The sequence below is a fragment of the Vipera berus genome (assembly GCF_964194415.1).
Source record: "Vipera berus genome assembly, chromosome: 5".
Lineage (NCBI taxonomy): Eukaryota > Metazoa > Chordata > Lepidosauria > Squamata > Viperidae > Vipera > Vipera berus.
Window position 1 is genome coordinate 31,448,598 of NC_138207.1, and position 12,642 is coordinate 31,461,239.

The 12,642-nt window shown below is 53.9% G+C and overlaps 1 protein-coding gene across 1 annotated transcript in view; it reads left to right on the top strand.

Moving 5' to 3' along the window:
• Positions 1 to 7,900: 7,900 nt before the first annotated feature.
• SPHKAP (SPHK1 interactor, AKAP domain containing) overlaps positions 7,901 to 12,642 on the top strand; it is a gene marked incomplete at both ends in the record, with an annotated part of 244,645 nt that continues 239,903 nt past the window's right edge. The window contains one exon of the mRNA XM_081328536.1: positions 7,901 to 8,025. Within this exon, the coding sequence (XP_081184662.1) occupies positions 7,901 to 8,025 (125 nt within the window). The remainder of the gene's footprint in view (positions 8,026 to 12,642) is intronic.

A 12,642-nucleotide genomic window follows, 5' to 3' on the forward strand; every position in this document is an offset into this window, starting at 1 on the left:
GGCCTTTTCCTCGAAGCTCTGCATATACGCTTCGAGGATGTGACGCGCACGCATCGAGCGGAGGCTGAGATCGTTGGCCTGCGGCAGAACGGCCGTCCAGCGACAGTCTATGTGCAGGACTTCCGTGAAGTGGCCGGCAGGCTCAGTTCCTGGCCAGAGAGGATGCTGGTTCACCAATTCCGGGCCGGTCTGGATGATTACCTCCTACGGGCTTGTATCGTCCGGGGAATCCCTTCTAGGCTCCAAGACTGGCTGCGGGTCGCGGTTGAACTGGATGTGGCCTTACGGGGTTGTCAACGTCGTGTGCGGCCCGTAGGAGACTCCCGTCAGGTCCCGCCAAGGGCGCAGGGCCAGGTGCAGAAGCCGTCGTCTTCGTCGCTGGGACCTACCGTCCAGCCCCCACGGTCCGTTCTGCGTTGCTTCAGGTGCGATCAGCCAGGGCACCGCGTGGCCGCCTGCCCAATACCTGCATCCCGGGTGGTCGCGGCAGCAACCCCGGCAAGGAGCACAACCCCCGGGCGCTTTGCAGAGCGTTCCCGGGCTTCCCGGCAGGCTGTGGAGTCAACACCAGGAGGAAACGGCCAGACGGAAGGGGACAGTGGCATCGATGTGGACGTGGAGTTGTACGGGCATGGGGAGAGACCAGAGGAGGACCCCATGGTAAGTGCCTCGGTTAGCCCATTTGCAGTCCCGGTTACGTTAACAAACCCCGCCACGGGGGAGGTGGTGGAGGTTAAGGCTTTAATTGATTCGGGCAGCACAAGGTGTCTAATCAGCCGGAAGGTGGTGGCTAAACTGGGTGTTAGGGTGATACGGCTAAGGAATCCAATACGGTTCCAGCAGGTGGATGGGTCTCTTCTGGGGGGGGTACCTATCACCCATGTCACAGAACTCGTGCGGCTGGATATGGGGGAGCACTGGGAACGGTTACGGTTCATCGTGGTGCCCTCCATGACGGAGGAGGTGATTCTGGGGCTAACGTGGCTGGACAGGTGGGGCCCGACCATCTGGTGGGAGGGGGGTTGTCGACACCTCCGCCTAGGGGTTGGGCCACAGCCCCCTGATCATGAGCAGCCAGGGCCGTCTGGCCCGCCAGGGAAGCCGGAGGAGAGGTGCAGGGCTGGGGCAGATGTACACGTACCGCCAGAGTATGCCGAATTCCTCGAGGTGTTCAGTGAGCAGGAATGCGACCTCCTGCCTCCCCATCGACCGACGGACTGCGCGATCGAGCTGGAGCCGGGGGTCAAACTTCCTAAGCCCCGGATGTATGCCATGACCCCACGGGAGATGACAGAACTCCGAAATTACATCGACAAGAACCTCGCACGGGGGTTCATACAACCAGCTCGCTCGTGGATGGCAGCACCAGTTCTTTTCAGGGAGAAGAAAGACGGGGGCCTGCGTCTTTGTGTGGACTACCGGGGGGTCAACGCAGTGTGTGTTGAACATTTGTATCCGCTGCCCCTAATGAAAGACATGCTGTCCCACCTGGCTAAGGGGAGGGTGTTTACCCGCCTGGACTTACGCGAAGCCTATTATCGGGTGCGTATCAAGAGAGGAGACGAGTGGAAAACAGCGTTTAACTGCCCATTGGGCAGCTACCAATTTCGCGTAATGCCATTCGGACTCCAGGGGGCCCCCGCCGTGTTCATGCAACTAATAAATCAAGTTTTGCATGAGCATTTATACAGGGGGGTGCTCGTGTATCTTGACGACATCCTTATATATACGGAGACTATGGACCAACACGTTGCCCTTGTGCGCCAAGTTCTGCGGAAACTCCTAGAAGCACGATTGTACGTGAAATTGTCAAAATGTGAATTTCACGCGTCTCGACTGGACTACTTAGGCTATCGGGTCTCGGCGGCCGGGATTGCAATGGATCCAAAGAAAGTGGAGGCTATACTGCAGTGGCAAGCCCCGGGGACCAGACGACAGCTGCAGAGCTTCCTGGGGTTTGCCAATTTTTACCGCCAATTTATACCATCATTTGCTGCAGTGGCTCTTCCATTAACAGACTTGCTAAAAACCAAGAAGTTGGCGGTGAAACCACGGCCAGGGTTGCGTGTAACGTGGACCGTAGACTGTCAACGGGCCTTCGAGTCCCTAAAAGGTTTGTTCACCCGAGAGCCCATACTCCTGCACCCTGACCCAGCAGCGCCATACGTTGTGCAAGTAGATGCTAGCGACGTGGCAGTCGGAGCTGTCCTTTTGCAGCACAACAGTAAAGGCGCGTTGCAACCTTGTGCTTACGCGTCCAAAAAGCTATCAACCACCGAACGCGCCTGGGCTATCTGGGAAAAGGAGGCCTACGCCGTTCGGTGGGCGTTGGAGACGTGGCGGCATCTTCTAGAGGGGGCAGAAAAGCCCTTCGAAGTATGGACGGACCATAGGAATTTAGAAGCCCTGCAATCCCCACGTAAGTTGGCCCCTAAGCATGTGTTCTGAACCAGCCCTCTTCTCGCACCCCTAATCAAAAGAAGAGTCTGGAAAGCGTCCAAGGCTAAAAGGCTTCTGCCAAGATTTAATTACGCAGTTAACAAAAACACAAGAGCTTGTCTTCTCAAGCGGAAAAGGTTGCTTTCAGCAACCAGCCCCTCCCCAAACACTTCTTTTATAGAGAGCTCAGGGCGTGGTCTCCCTGTGCCTCCTCCCGAGGAGTCCCATAGTCTTTCTTTGTTTGTCCCTGCTCGTCTGCCTCCTGCGTCGGGCGTCCTTGAACAGGGCCAGCTGTGGGTCATCATCCTCCGCACTCTCGGGCTCACACAGCTGAGAAGAGGTCCCCGGCTGAGGGCTCTGCAAAGCCTCCAAATCATCATCATCAGCCGGTTCGTTACCCTCCTCCCCCACATCTGAGTCCTCCGATACATCGGAGCCGGCTGTCGGACCCACAGGCTGGCCCTGAGTCACAACACTATCCCGCACCGCAGGGCCCTTCCCCCGGGTCTGCCGATCCGGATGCGGTCGGGATGGGAACTGTTCGTGAAAAGCAGTCACCAACGCAGGGGCATGAACGGCGGTCGCGTCTTCCCATGTGAAGTCCTCCGGCCCGTACCCTTTCCACTCGATCAGGTACTGGAAGCGACCTTTCAGCCAGCGGGAATCCCTGATGCTGGCGACCTCGTACTCGGGGGTGCTGTCTCCATCACGAGTTCCTGATGGTGGAGGTTCCGCCTGGCGAAGTGGACAGGCCGGTCGTTCGGGGACCAGCAAGGACCGATGGAAGACGGGGTGCACGCGCAGGGAACGTGGCAGAGTTAAACGATAGGCGACCGGGTTGATGACGGCCTCGACTGGGAACGGTCCAAGGTAACGGTGGTCCAGCTTCCTCGCCGGCCGAGTGGATGGCAGTTTCCTGGTGGACAGCCAGACCCGATCCCCCACCGATAGTGGAGGCGTATCCCTTCTCGACCGATCGGCGAACCTCTTGTAGTCGGCCTTGGCCTTCTCCAGCTGCCGTCGCACCAACCGATGGATTGCCTGTAACTCCGCCATGAATTCGTTCGCTGCCGGCTCCGGTGAGTCCACGGGAGAAAGGGGGAAAAACCGGGGGTGATAACCCACGTTGGCCAAGAACGGTGTCATCTGCGTGGAGGTGTGCTGCGAGTTGTTAAAGGCAAACTCGGCTATGGCCAAGTAGTCCACCCAATTGTCCTGCTGCAGGTTAACGTAGCAGCGCAGATACTGCTCTAAGATGCCGATGACCTTCTCGGTACCCCCGTCGGTCTGAGGATGATGCGCGGACGAGAGGCAAACCTTAATGTCCAACGCCCGCATCAACTCCTGCCAGAAGCGGGCTGTAAACTGGGCCCCCCTATCGGAGACGACTCTATCGGGAAGGCCGTGCAGCCGGAACACCTGTTGGATGAACATGCGACTAGTGGCGCGAGCTGACGGTAAGCCGCGACAGGGGATGAAGTGCGCCATCTTGGTCAACATGTCCACCACCACAAACACTGTCGTGAAACCGGAGGATGGGGGTAGATCCGTCAGAAAGTCCATGGACACAGCCCCCCAGGGTCTCTTGGGCGTTGGCAAAGGCTGCAGTAAACCAGGCGGGGCCCCTGTCGCTGACTTGGCCTGCCTGCATGGGACGCAGGAGGTGACATAAGACTGGACATCGTGTCGGACTCGGGGCCACCAGAAGGTACGGGAGACCAGGTTCAGAGTCTTGAACAGGCCAAAATGCCCCGCAGCCGGGTTATCATGACATTGGCTGAGGACGAGTCCCCTGAGTGGCCCTCCTGGAACATAGAGCCGGTCACGATAATACAGGAGTCCATCCGTGACCGACCAAGGCGAATCTGGCCCCACCTCTTCCTTCCGCTGAGCCACCCACGCCTCCTGCTGCTGCGCCTCCCGGATCCGAGCCCGTATATCCACCGGCTCCCGTACCGCAGCAAAAGACTCGACGGGGATCACTGTCCTGGGCGGAAGCTTGTCTTCCACTCGGGTGTACTCGGGCTTCCTGGACAGAGCATCCGCTCTCTGGTTGTGCCCGCTTGGTATGTACCGCACCCGGAAGTCAAACCTCGCAAAGAAGAGGGACCACCGGATCTGGCGTTGGTTCAAATTCCGAGCGGTCTGCAGGCTTTCCAGATTCTTGTGGTCCGTCCGGACCTCGATCTGATGCCGCGCCCCCTCCAGATGATGCCTCCAAGCCTCGAACGCCGCCTTGATGGCCAGTAGCTCCTTCTCCCAGATGGTATAGTTGCGCTCCGAGGGATTCAATTTCCGAGAGTGATACGCGCAAGGGAAAAGGGTACCGTTGGGCGTCGCTGCCTGGAGTAACACGGCCCCAATGGCAATGTCGGAGGCGTCCGCCTCCACGACAAACGGCCGTTGCGGGTCAGGATGCTTCAAGATGGGCTCCTTCATGAAGGCGTCCTTCAAAGCTTGGAACGCCTGTTGTTCGGGGGCGTTCCACTGGAACCGAGTCTTCTTCTGCAGGAGCCGGGTGAGGGGGGCTGTCAAGGCAGCAAAGCCAGGGATGAATGTCCGATAGTAGTTGGCAAATCCAAGAAGTCGCTGAACATCCTTCACGCGACGCGGGGGTTGCCAACTCTGCAACGACTCAACTTTACTTGGATCCATGGCGATGCCCTCAGGAGAAATGCGGTGGCCCAAGAAATCAATGGTCGCCTGGTAGAACTGGCACTTCTCCAACTTGGCAAACAGCCGATGTTTCCGGAGGCGCTGCAGGACCTGACGGAGATGCTGATGATGCGCTTCACGCGACGGGGAGTAAATCAGGATGTCGTCCAGGTAAATCACAACAAACTGGTCCAACAGATCCCGAAAGATGTCGTTCATAAAATGCTGAAACACAGCGGGGGCGTTGGTCAGGCCAAACGGCATCACCGTGTACTTGAAATGTCCATAGCGAGTACCAAACGCCGTCTTCCACTCATCACCCGGCCGAACCCTGACGAGGTTGTAAGCTCCACGCAGGTCCAGTTTCGTGAAGATCTTAGCCTCCCGGAGTCGGTCCAAGAGCTCGGGGATGAGGGGCAGCGGGTAGCGGTTACGCACCGTGATGGCATTGAGTTTCCGGTAGTCACAGCAAAGTCGTAACTCGCCCGACTTCTTTTTGACGAACAGCACGGGCGCAGACACTGGCGAGGACGAGGGCCGGATGAAACCACGAGCCAAGTTCTTTGTCAGGAAGTCCCGCAATGCAGCCAACTCGGGCTCCGACATGGAGTACAAACGCCCCACTGGGAGAGGCGCATCAGGGACTAGGTCAATGGAGCAGTCGTAGGGCCTGTGCGGGGGTAATTGGTCCGCCTCTGACTCGCTGAACACGTCAGCAAAGTCGGACAGTACGGGAGGCAAGGAAACCCCTGAGGAACCCTCCACCTGGCCGGCACAGATATGGCGGGTGTGGTCCACGCACTGCAAACTTGGGAAGGTGACCAAGTTCTGAGACCAATAGATCTGTGGATCATGCGCCCGGAGACACGCCAGTCCCAAGACCACGGGGAAGTGCAGATCCGAAGTGACGTAAAACTGAATGGCCTCCACATGGGTACTGATGGCCATACACACGGATTGCGTGGCGGCCGTGATAGGCCCGGACAGGAGCACTCGACCATCGATGGTCTCCACAAGCATGGGCGGATCCACCGGACACTGGGGAACAGCCCATTTGGCCACAAAGGCCGAATCCATAAAGTTAGTGGTAGCCCCAGAGTCAATTAAGGCATGGACCGGAATCCCCTCTGGCTTGCCAGGAAGGATCAGTCGTGCCTCCAAAATCAAATGCCGTGGAGGTTCACAGGCACCGTCGGAACGGCGTCGCTCGGCGTGATCGTTGTGGGTCGCCCGATCTTTCACACCGTCTAGATCGGGCTCGGGCCGTTTCCCGATAGCAAAGCAGGGGACTTTCTCGGGGCAGGCTTGGTCACTGACGCCCGCTGACGCTTCTTCGGGCAAGAAGCAGCCAAATGTCCAGGGTCCCCACAGTAAAAACACAACCCCTCCGATCGTCGTCTGTCCATTTCCGTCACCGATAGACGGGACCTGGCGGCACCCAGCTCCATTGGCTCCTCCCTCTGGACTGGGGGCTCACGCACAACAGGGGCGGCAGGGGTCTGTGGGGTGGCACGGCGACTCTTACGCTGCTGCAGCCGGGCATCGATCCGCAGACAAAGATGGATCAGCCCATTCAGGTCTGAGGGAATGTCCACGCGGGCCAGCTCATCCAACATCTCCTCTGACAAGCCATCCTGAAAGGCATCCACGAGCGCAGCCTCATTCCAGGCGGAATCCTGGCTAAGCAGCCGGAAATCGCTGATATAGGCCTGTAGGGGGCGCTGACCCTGCCTCAAAGCTTTCAGACGTCGGGTGGCGGTCTGCGCCTTAATCGGGTCCTCGTACATGAGGCGCATATGGTCACAAAACCCCCCAAAGTTATCCAACAAAGGGCTAGGCTGTGCCAACAGAGGCGTGCCCCAACGAGCTGCATCTCCCGACAGAAGGCTCAACACGAATCCCACCTTATCTCGGTCAGTGGGGAAATCAGCTGCTCTCACGCTGATATAAAGCTGGCATTGTCCCAGGAAGGCAGGAAACAGTTCTGGTTTACCAGCAAATTTATCCGGCATAGCTATCTGACATTTCCTCCTGGGTGGGGGGGCAGCATGTACCTGAGCCTGCAGTTGTGCCACCTGAGTGGCCAGCAAGGTGAGTTGCTGGTTGAGCTGGGCATTCTCGGCAAGAAGCTGCTCCATCGTAGTATTAAGGGGTGGGTGGCTGAAAGCAAACTGTTCTGAACCAGCCCTCTTCTCGCACCCCTAATCAAAAGAAGAGTCTGGAAAGCGTCCAAGGCTAAAAGGCTTCTGCCAAGATTTAATTACGCAGTTAACAAAAACACAAGAGCTTGTCTTCTCAAGCGGAAAAGGTTGCTTTCAGCAACCAGCCCCTCCCCAAACACTTCTTTTATAGAGAGCTCAGGGCGTGGTCTCCCTGTGCCTCCTCCCGAGGAGTCCCATAGTCTTTCTTTGTTTGTCCCTGCTCGTCTGCCTCCTGCGTCGGGCGTCCTTGAACAGGGCCAGCTGTGGGTCATCATCCTCCGCACTCTCGGGCTCACACAGCTGAGAAGAGGTCCCCGGCTGAGGGCTCTGCAAAGCCTCCAAATCATCATCATCAGCCGGTTCGTTACCCTCCTCCCCCACATCTGAGTCCTCCGATACATCGGAGCCGGCTGTCGGACCCACAGGCTGGCCCTGAGTCACAACAGCATGTACGGTGGGCCCTGTATTTCAGGCGGTTTAGGTTTGCCCTGAAATACGTCCCAGGGGGGAAGAATTTCCTGGCGGATGCCCTCTCGCGGCTTCCGCAGTATGACAACCAGCGGGAGGAGGTGGTGCAAGCTCTTATCCCTCCTCTTGGCCCAGAGATGGTACAGGCCGTACAGAACAGGGTTGCGGATGATCTGGTACAGCAGCTGAAAAAAGCCCTGGAGGGAGATGGCTGGCTACAGCAGCACTCGCGGCTCCTAACACGACGGGACGACCTGGCCTGGTATGGGAGTAAGATGTATGTGCCAGAAACCCTGCGAGACACTGTGCTTTATAGGTGTCATGATGCCAAGCAGGCCGGACACCTCGGGTTCCTGAAAACTCTGCACCTTGCTAGACGTCAGTTCTGGTGGCCCGGGATGAGGCGGCAGGTCAAAGAGTATGTCCAGCGTTGCCGCACTTGTGCTATGGCCAAAAACCAGCCCGGGAAACCAGCAGGGCTGTTACAGACGGTGGCGGACCCCTGCCGGCCGTGGCAGGACATCGGGATGGATTTCATCGTAGACCTACCAGAGAGCCGGGGGTACACTGTTATCTGGACCATAGTTGATCTGTTTTCCAAACAGGCCCATTTTGTTCCGTTAAGGGGCTTACCCTCGGCCCGGCGTCTGGCCTGGCTCTTTATAACCCACGTGTACCGTTTACACGGGGCGCCTAGACGTGTTATCTCGGACCGAGGGGTACAGTTTACCGCCAGGTTCTGGCGTGAATTCCTCCAGTTCATCGGGTCATCCCAGGGACTAAGCTCGGGGTATCATCCCTGCACAAACGGTGCGGCAGAACGGGCCAACGCGGCGGTGGAGCAATACCTACGCAGTTATGTCTCGTACCAGCAGGCAGACTGGGCTGACCTGTTGGCGTTTGCAGAAATCGCCCACAACAACGCTGTGCACAGTAGTACTGGTCTCCCACCGTACACAGTGGTGTCTGGCTACGACTTCCCTCCTGTTCCCGAGTGCGACCAGGGATCGGCTTCCCCTTGTCAACCCCAGGAATGGATGCTACAAGTCAGAAAAGCATGGGCGGCAACCAAACAGGCTCTGAACAAGCAAGCCAGTATTGTAAAAGCCCAAGCGGATAAGAAGCGCCAACCGTTTTACACCCCATGGGTTGGGGACTGGGTGTACTTGTCTACAAAATACTTAAGGTTACAGATACCTAGCAAGAAGCTCGGCCCTAAGTATATAGGTCCCTTTCAGGTCACCCACGTCATCAACCCGGTCACGGTGCGGCTCCGGCTGCCTAAATTTCTGGGCAAGGTACATCCCATGTTTCACGGCAGCTTGCTAAAACCAGCCCCTGTTCCTGTCCGGGGGGAGCCAGTAGGGCCAGGGCCCGTGGGTGACGGACAATACGAGATACAAGAGGTTCTAGATTCCAGGAGGCGGAGAGGGAGACTGCAATATCTAGTGCTTTGGAAAGGGTATCCGCTTACTGAGGCATCCTGGGTGGCGGAATCGAACGTTCAGGCTCCCAGATTGATTAAGGCGTTCCACCAGAGGCACCCTGGTAAACCCTCGGGAACGGGTCGGGGGGAGACTGCTGCTCTCCTTGGTGTTTGTATGACCTCTACACCTTGCCTTTCAGGAGGAGCCTTGGTAGGAGGGGCCGACTGTCGAGCCCCTCGGGCTCGACATACTCACCGGGAGAGGGTTCCAGACGCCGCCCGCAGCTCGCAGCCACGCCCGTCAGCTGCTCAGCGGCCAGCGGAGACTCCGCGCCTGCCAGCTATTCCGCGGGAGAGGGTTCCAGACGCCGCCCGCAGCTCGCAGCCACGCCCGTCAGCTGCTCAGCGGCCGGCGGAGACTCGACGCCTGCCAGCTGTTCCGCGGGAGAGGGATCGAGACGCCGCCCGCAGCTCGCAGCCACGCCCGTCAGCTGCTCAGCGGCCGGTGGAGGCTCCGCGCCTGCCAGCTGCTCCGCGGCCGAGGAAAACCCCGGGCGCCCGCGCTGGAGCCGAGACAGAGACGGAGACCCCGGGCGTTGACACCACGGCCGCGCCTGCTCGCACAGCTGATTGGCGGCCGGGAGCGCGTGGCAAAGGACCTGCCTCTGCCCGAACGGGGCTTGTGGCGCACGGGAGAGCCGCACCAGACGTAACAGATGTACGGCGGGCTGGAACGGGTGTAACACGAATTACTGGGTTGGTGGAGGGGAGCACGTTAGGGATCCCAGGGGGTGAGGGAGGGGGATGTTGGGCTTACACCTTCCTTCGCGTTGTGTGGTCTTCGGCGACAGGGGCGGCCGCAGGGCGTGGGGCGTTGGGATAGAGGGGCGGGGTTTTACGTAGTTCGGGCGGATGCTGGTCTGCGTAGGAGAGGGTGGGGGCTAACGGGTGGGGCTGACGGGTGGGGCTATTTCTCAATTGATGGTTACATTTAAAAGAAGCGTTGGGACGAGTGGTTCCCAACGCTGACTTTGTTAAGGTATAGAGGTCCTGCTATTAAAGGTACTCTTTCCAGTCATCCGTGCTTCGTCGTGGTTTTTCCTGTGAGCTTGTTGATCCGGCGAAGACGAGGAGTTGACAGATTCAATATGATAAAAAGTCTACTGAATGATCAAATCAATTGAAGCTCCAAGGAATTGAGCTAAACTGACAAGTGAGTTCAAAGCTTCAGTTCAAAGGAATCATTCTCTTAAATCAGCTTAGAATCAAGGCTTTAATTAGAATTCTTTTCATAGCTCTAATAGCTCTTATTTAAACATCTATCTAAAATGTCTGAAATGTTAACAAACTGTAGCCTCAATATTATAACTTTCACATTTTATCATACAGTATCAATCCTGCTAACAACTTGCCATTTCTGCTTAAGGGAAATGAGATGTAATCTCTAGAAATAATTATACTGAATTCATTAATTCATTCTTTGTAATATGGCTGAATAACTCAAGATTCCAAATGATTAGCAACAAGAAAGATACACCCAGGAAATTTAAAATCCTTTTGATAAAATCTAAAAATATACTGATCAATATTGAACAAAAACTTTCTACATTTTACTACTGATGCTCCAGCTTATTCTCTTGTACTGGCTGTTTCAACCTAAACTGATGTCAGATAGTTTTTAACACAATTAGTCAATAATGTTAAAGATGCTATTTGTTCATTTAGATCAAGAATATAAATTTATGGGATTAAGAGCTGAACTTGCTCTTGAGTAATATAGCAGATGCTGTACTCTTAAGATAAAATTTCAGTAAGTATATCAAATCATTTAATTGTTTTAATTATAATTAAATTAAATACAAACCATATGATTATTTCCCATGTAGCTAATTATTTTTATGTTACGGTATATCATTAGAAATAGTAAAAAAATATTGGACGGCCACTTACAATCTTGAACCATAGCTGTGGACTTATGTTATAGAGAAAAGCAAGATATATGACTTTCTATAATTTAGAGCAGAGTAGATTCTTGTTCAACATAATGTCGGTTGAGCAAGGCATGTTTACTACTGTCTGAAAGTTTAAGGTAGTTCAGAAAATGTAAAGATGAAGCTTGGGAGAATCAGTAGGTTAATGATGGTAAGAATTTAATTTGGATGTCCTCAGAACAGCCCAAATATTTTTCCTCATGAACATGTATTATTCTGAATAGCTCAGATATGTAAGAGCTTTTTCTGAGTATTTTGTCATTTATTATTCTTGGTAATTCTCCTTCATTCAGTTATTTACTTGGTGGTATGGATAGCTCATACAACAGAGAACAGAACCAAACAATCAGAAGGACTGAAAGGGAATTCACATTGGCTTGACTATGAATTTCACCTGTGATTCAGGATGGAAATAAAGCAAAATTATAGATTGCACTGGCTGTCCTATTTATATTTAAATAAATAAGAATATAACTTCTTCAGATTTCCCATCAATACATGATGGTCTGCCCAGTAGCACTGTATGGCAATGAGTTCTGGGTGCCCTTTATATGCCATGGAGATATGCATGTTCCATTGGTTATTAGACATTTTCCATCTTAATCACATCAGCTGTGATACAGTCTGACAGCAGATGAGCATGCACCAATAACAGAGAAAATGTGGGAAAATTTTCTCAAATGATATAGCCATGTTCTACGGGTAGCATCCTGCACAATTGCTTGTACTACCTATTATTTTATCACTGATGGCAAATGCACATGTGGGAGAATAAAATCAAAGGTCGCAGGACACAATTAATGAAGACATGAAAATCATTCAATTGGACCTTGTTGCTGAGTTTCTGGGTTTCTGGCAGAATATTTATAGAAAATCTTTTCATGCATTTCAGTCTGCACAGATTCCTGGCTCAAATCTAAGTATGAACCATTTACATATAGTTGAAGTGAAAGGAATATATAAAAATGAGCAAAGTATTCACTTAACAAGTGTATATTTGATATTTATTTGATATTTGGAGGTCTATGAAGTTCTTCATCATGTTTCTGTGATTTTTCCCCCCTACAATATGACCGAGAAAGCTTATCAGCCTGAATCAGTCACTTAAAACTTATGGCCTAAACATCTTTAAGCATTTGGCTGCAGGCTTTCAACTGCTATCATTATCACAAGCAACAAGAATCAATCAAGTTAGTGTCTGGCCTGAGAGAGCTAGAGGCAACAATCTCCCAGATCTGTGGTTCAGCATTTTAATTTTTGATGAGTTGCTTTTTCCTGAACCCCTTGACAAGGATTTTGCCAACAATAAATTGTTTGTTTTATAATTCCAGCAAAAGTATCAAGCCAAAAGCAAGCTCTCTGTTCATACAAAGGTGAGGGTGAATGGTCCAACAGTCTTGCCTTCAGGTGAAGCATTGAAAAACTAGTGTTATGGCTGCCCTTTGAGAATAACATGTGAGAC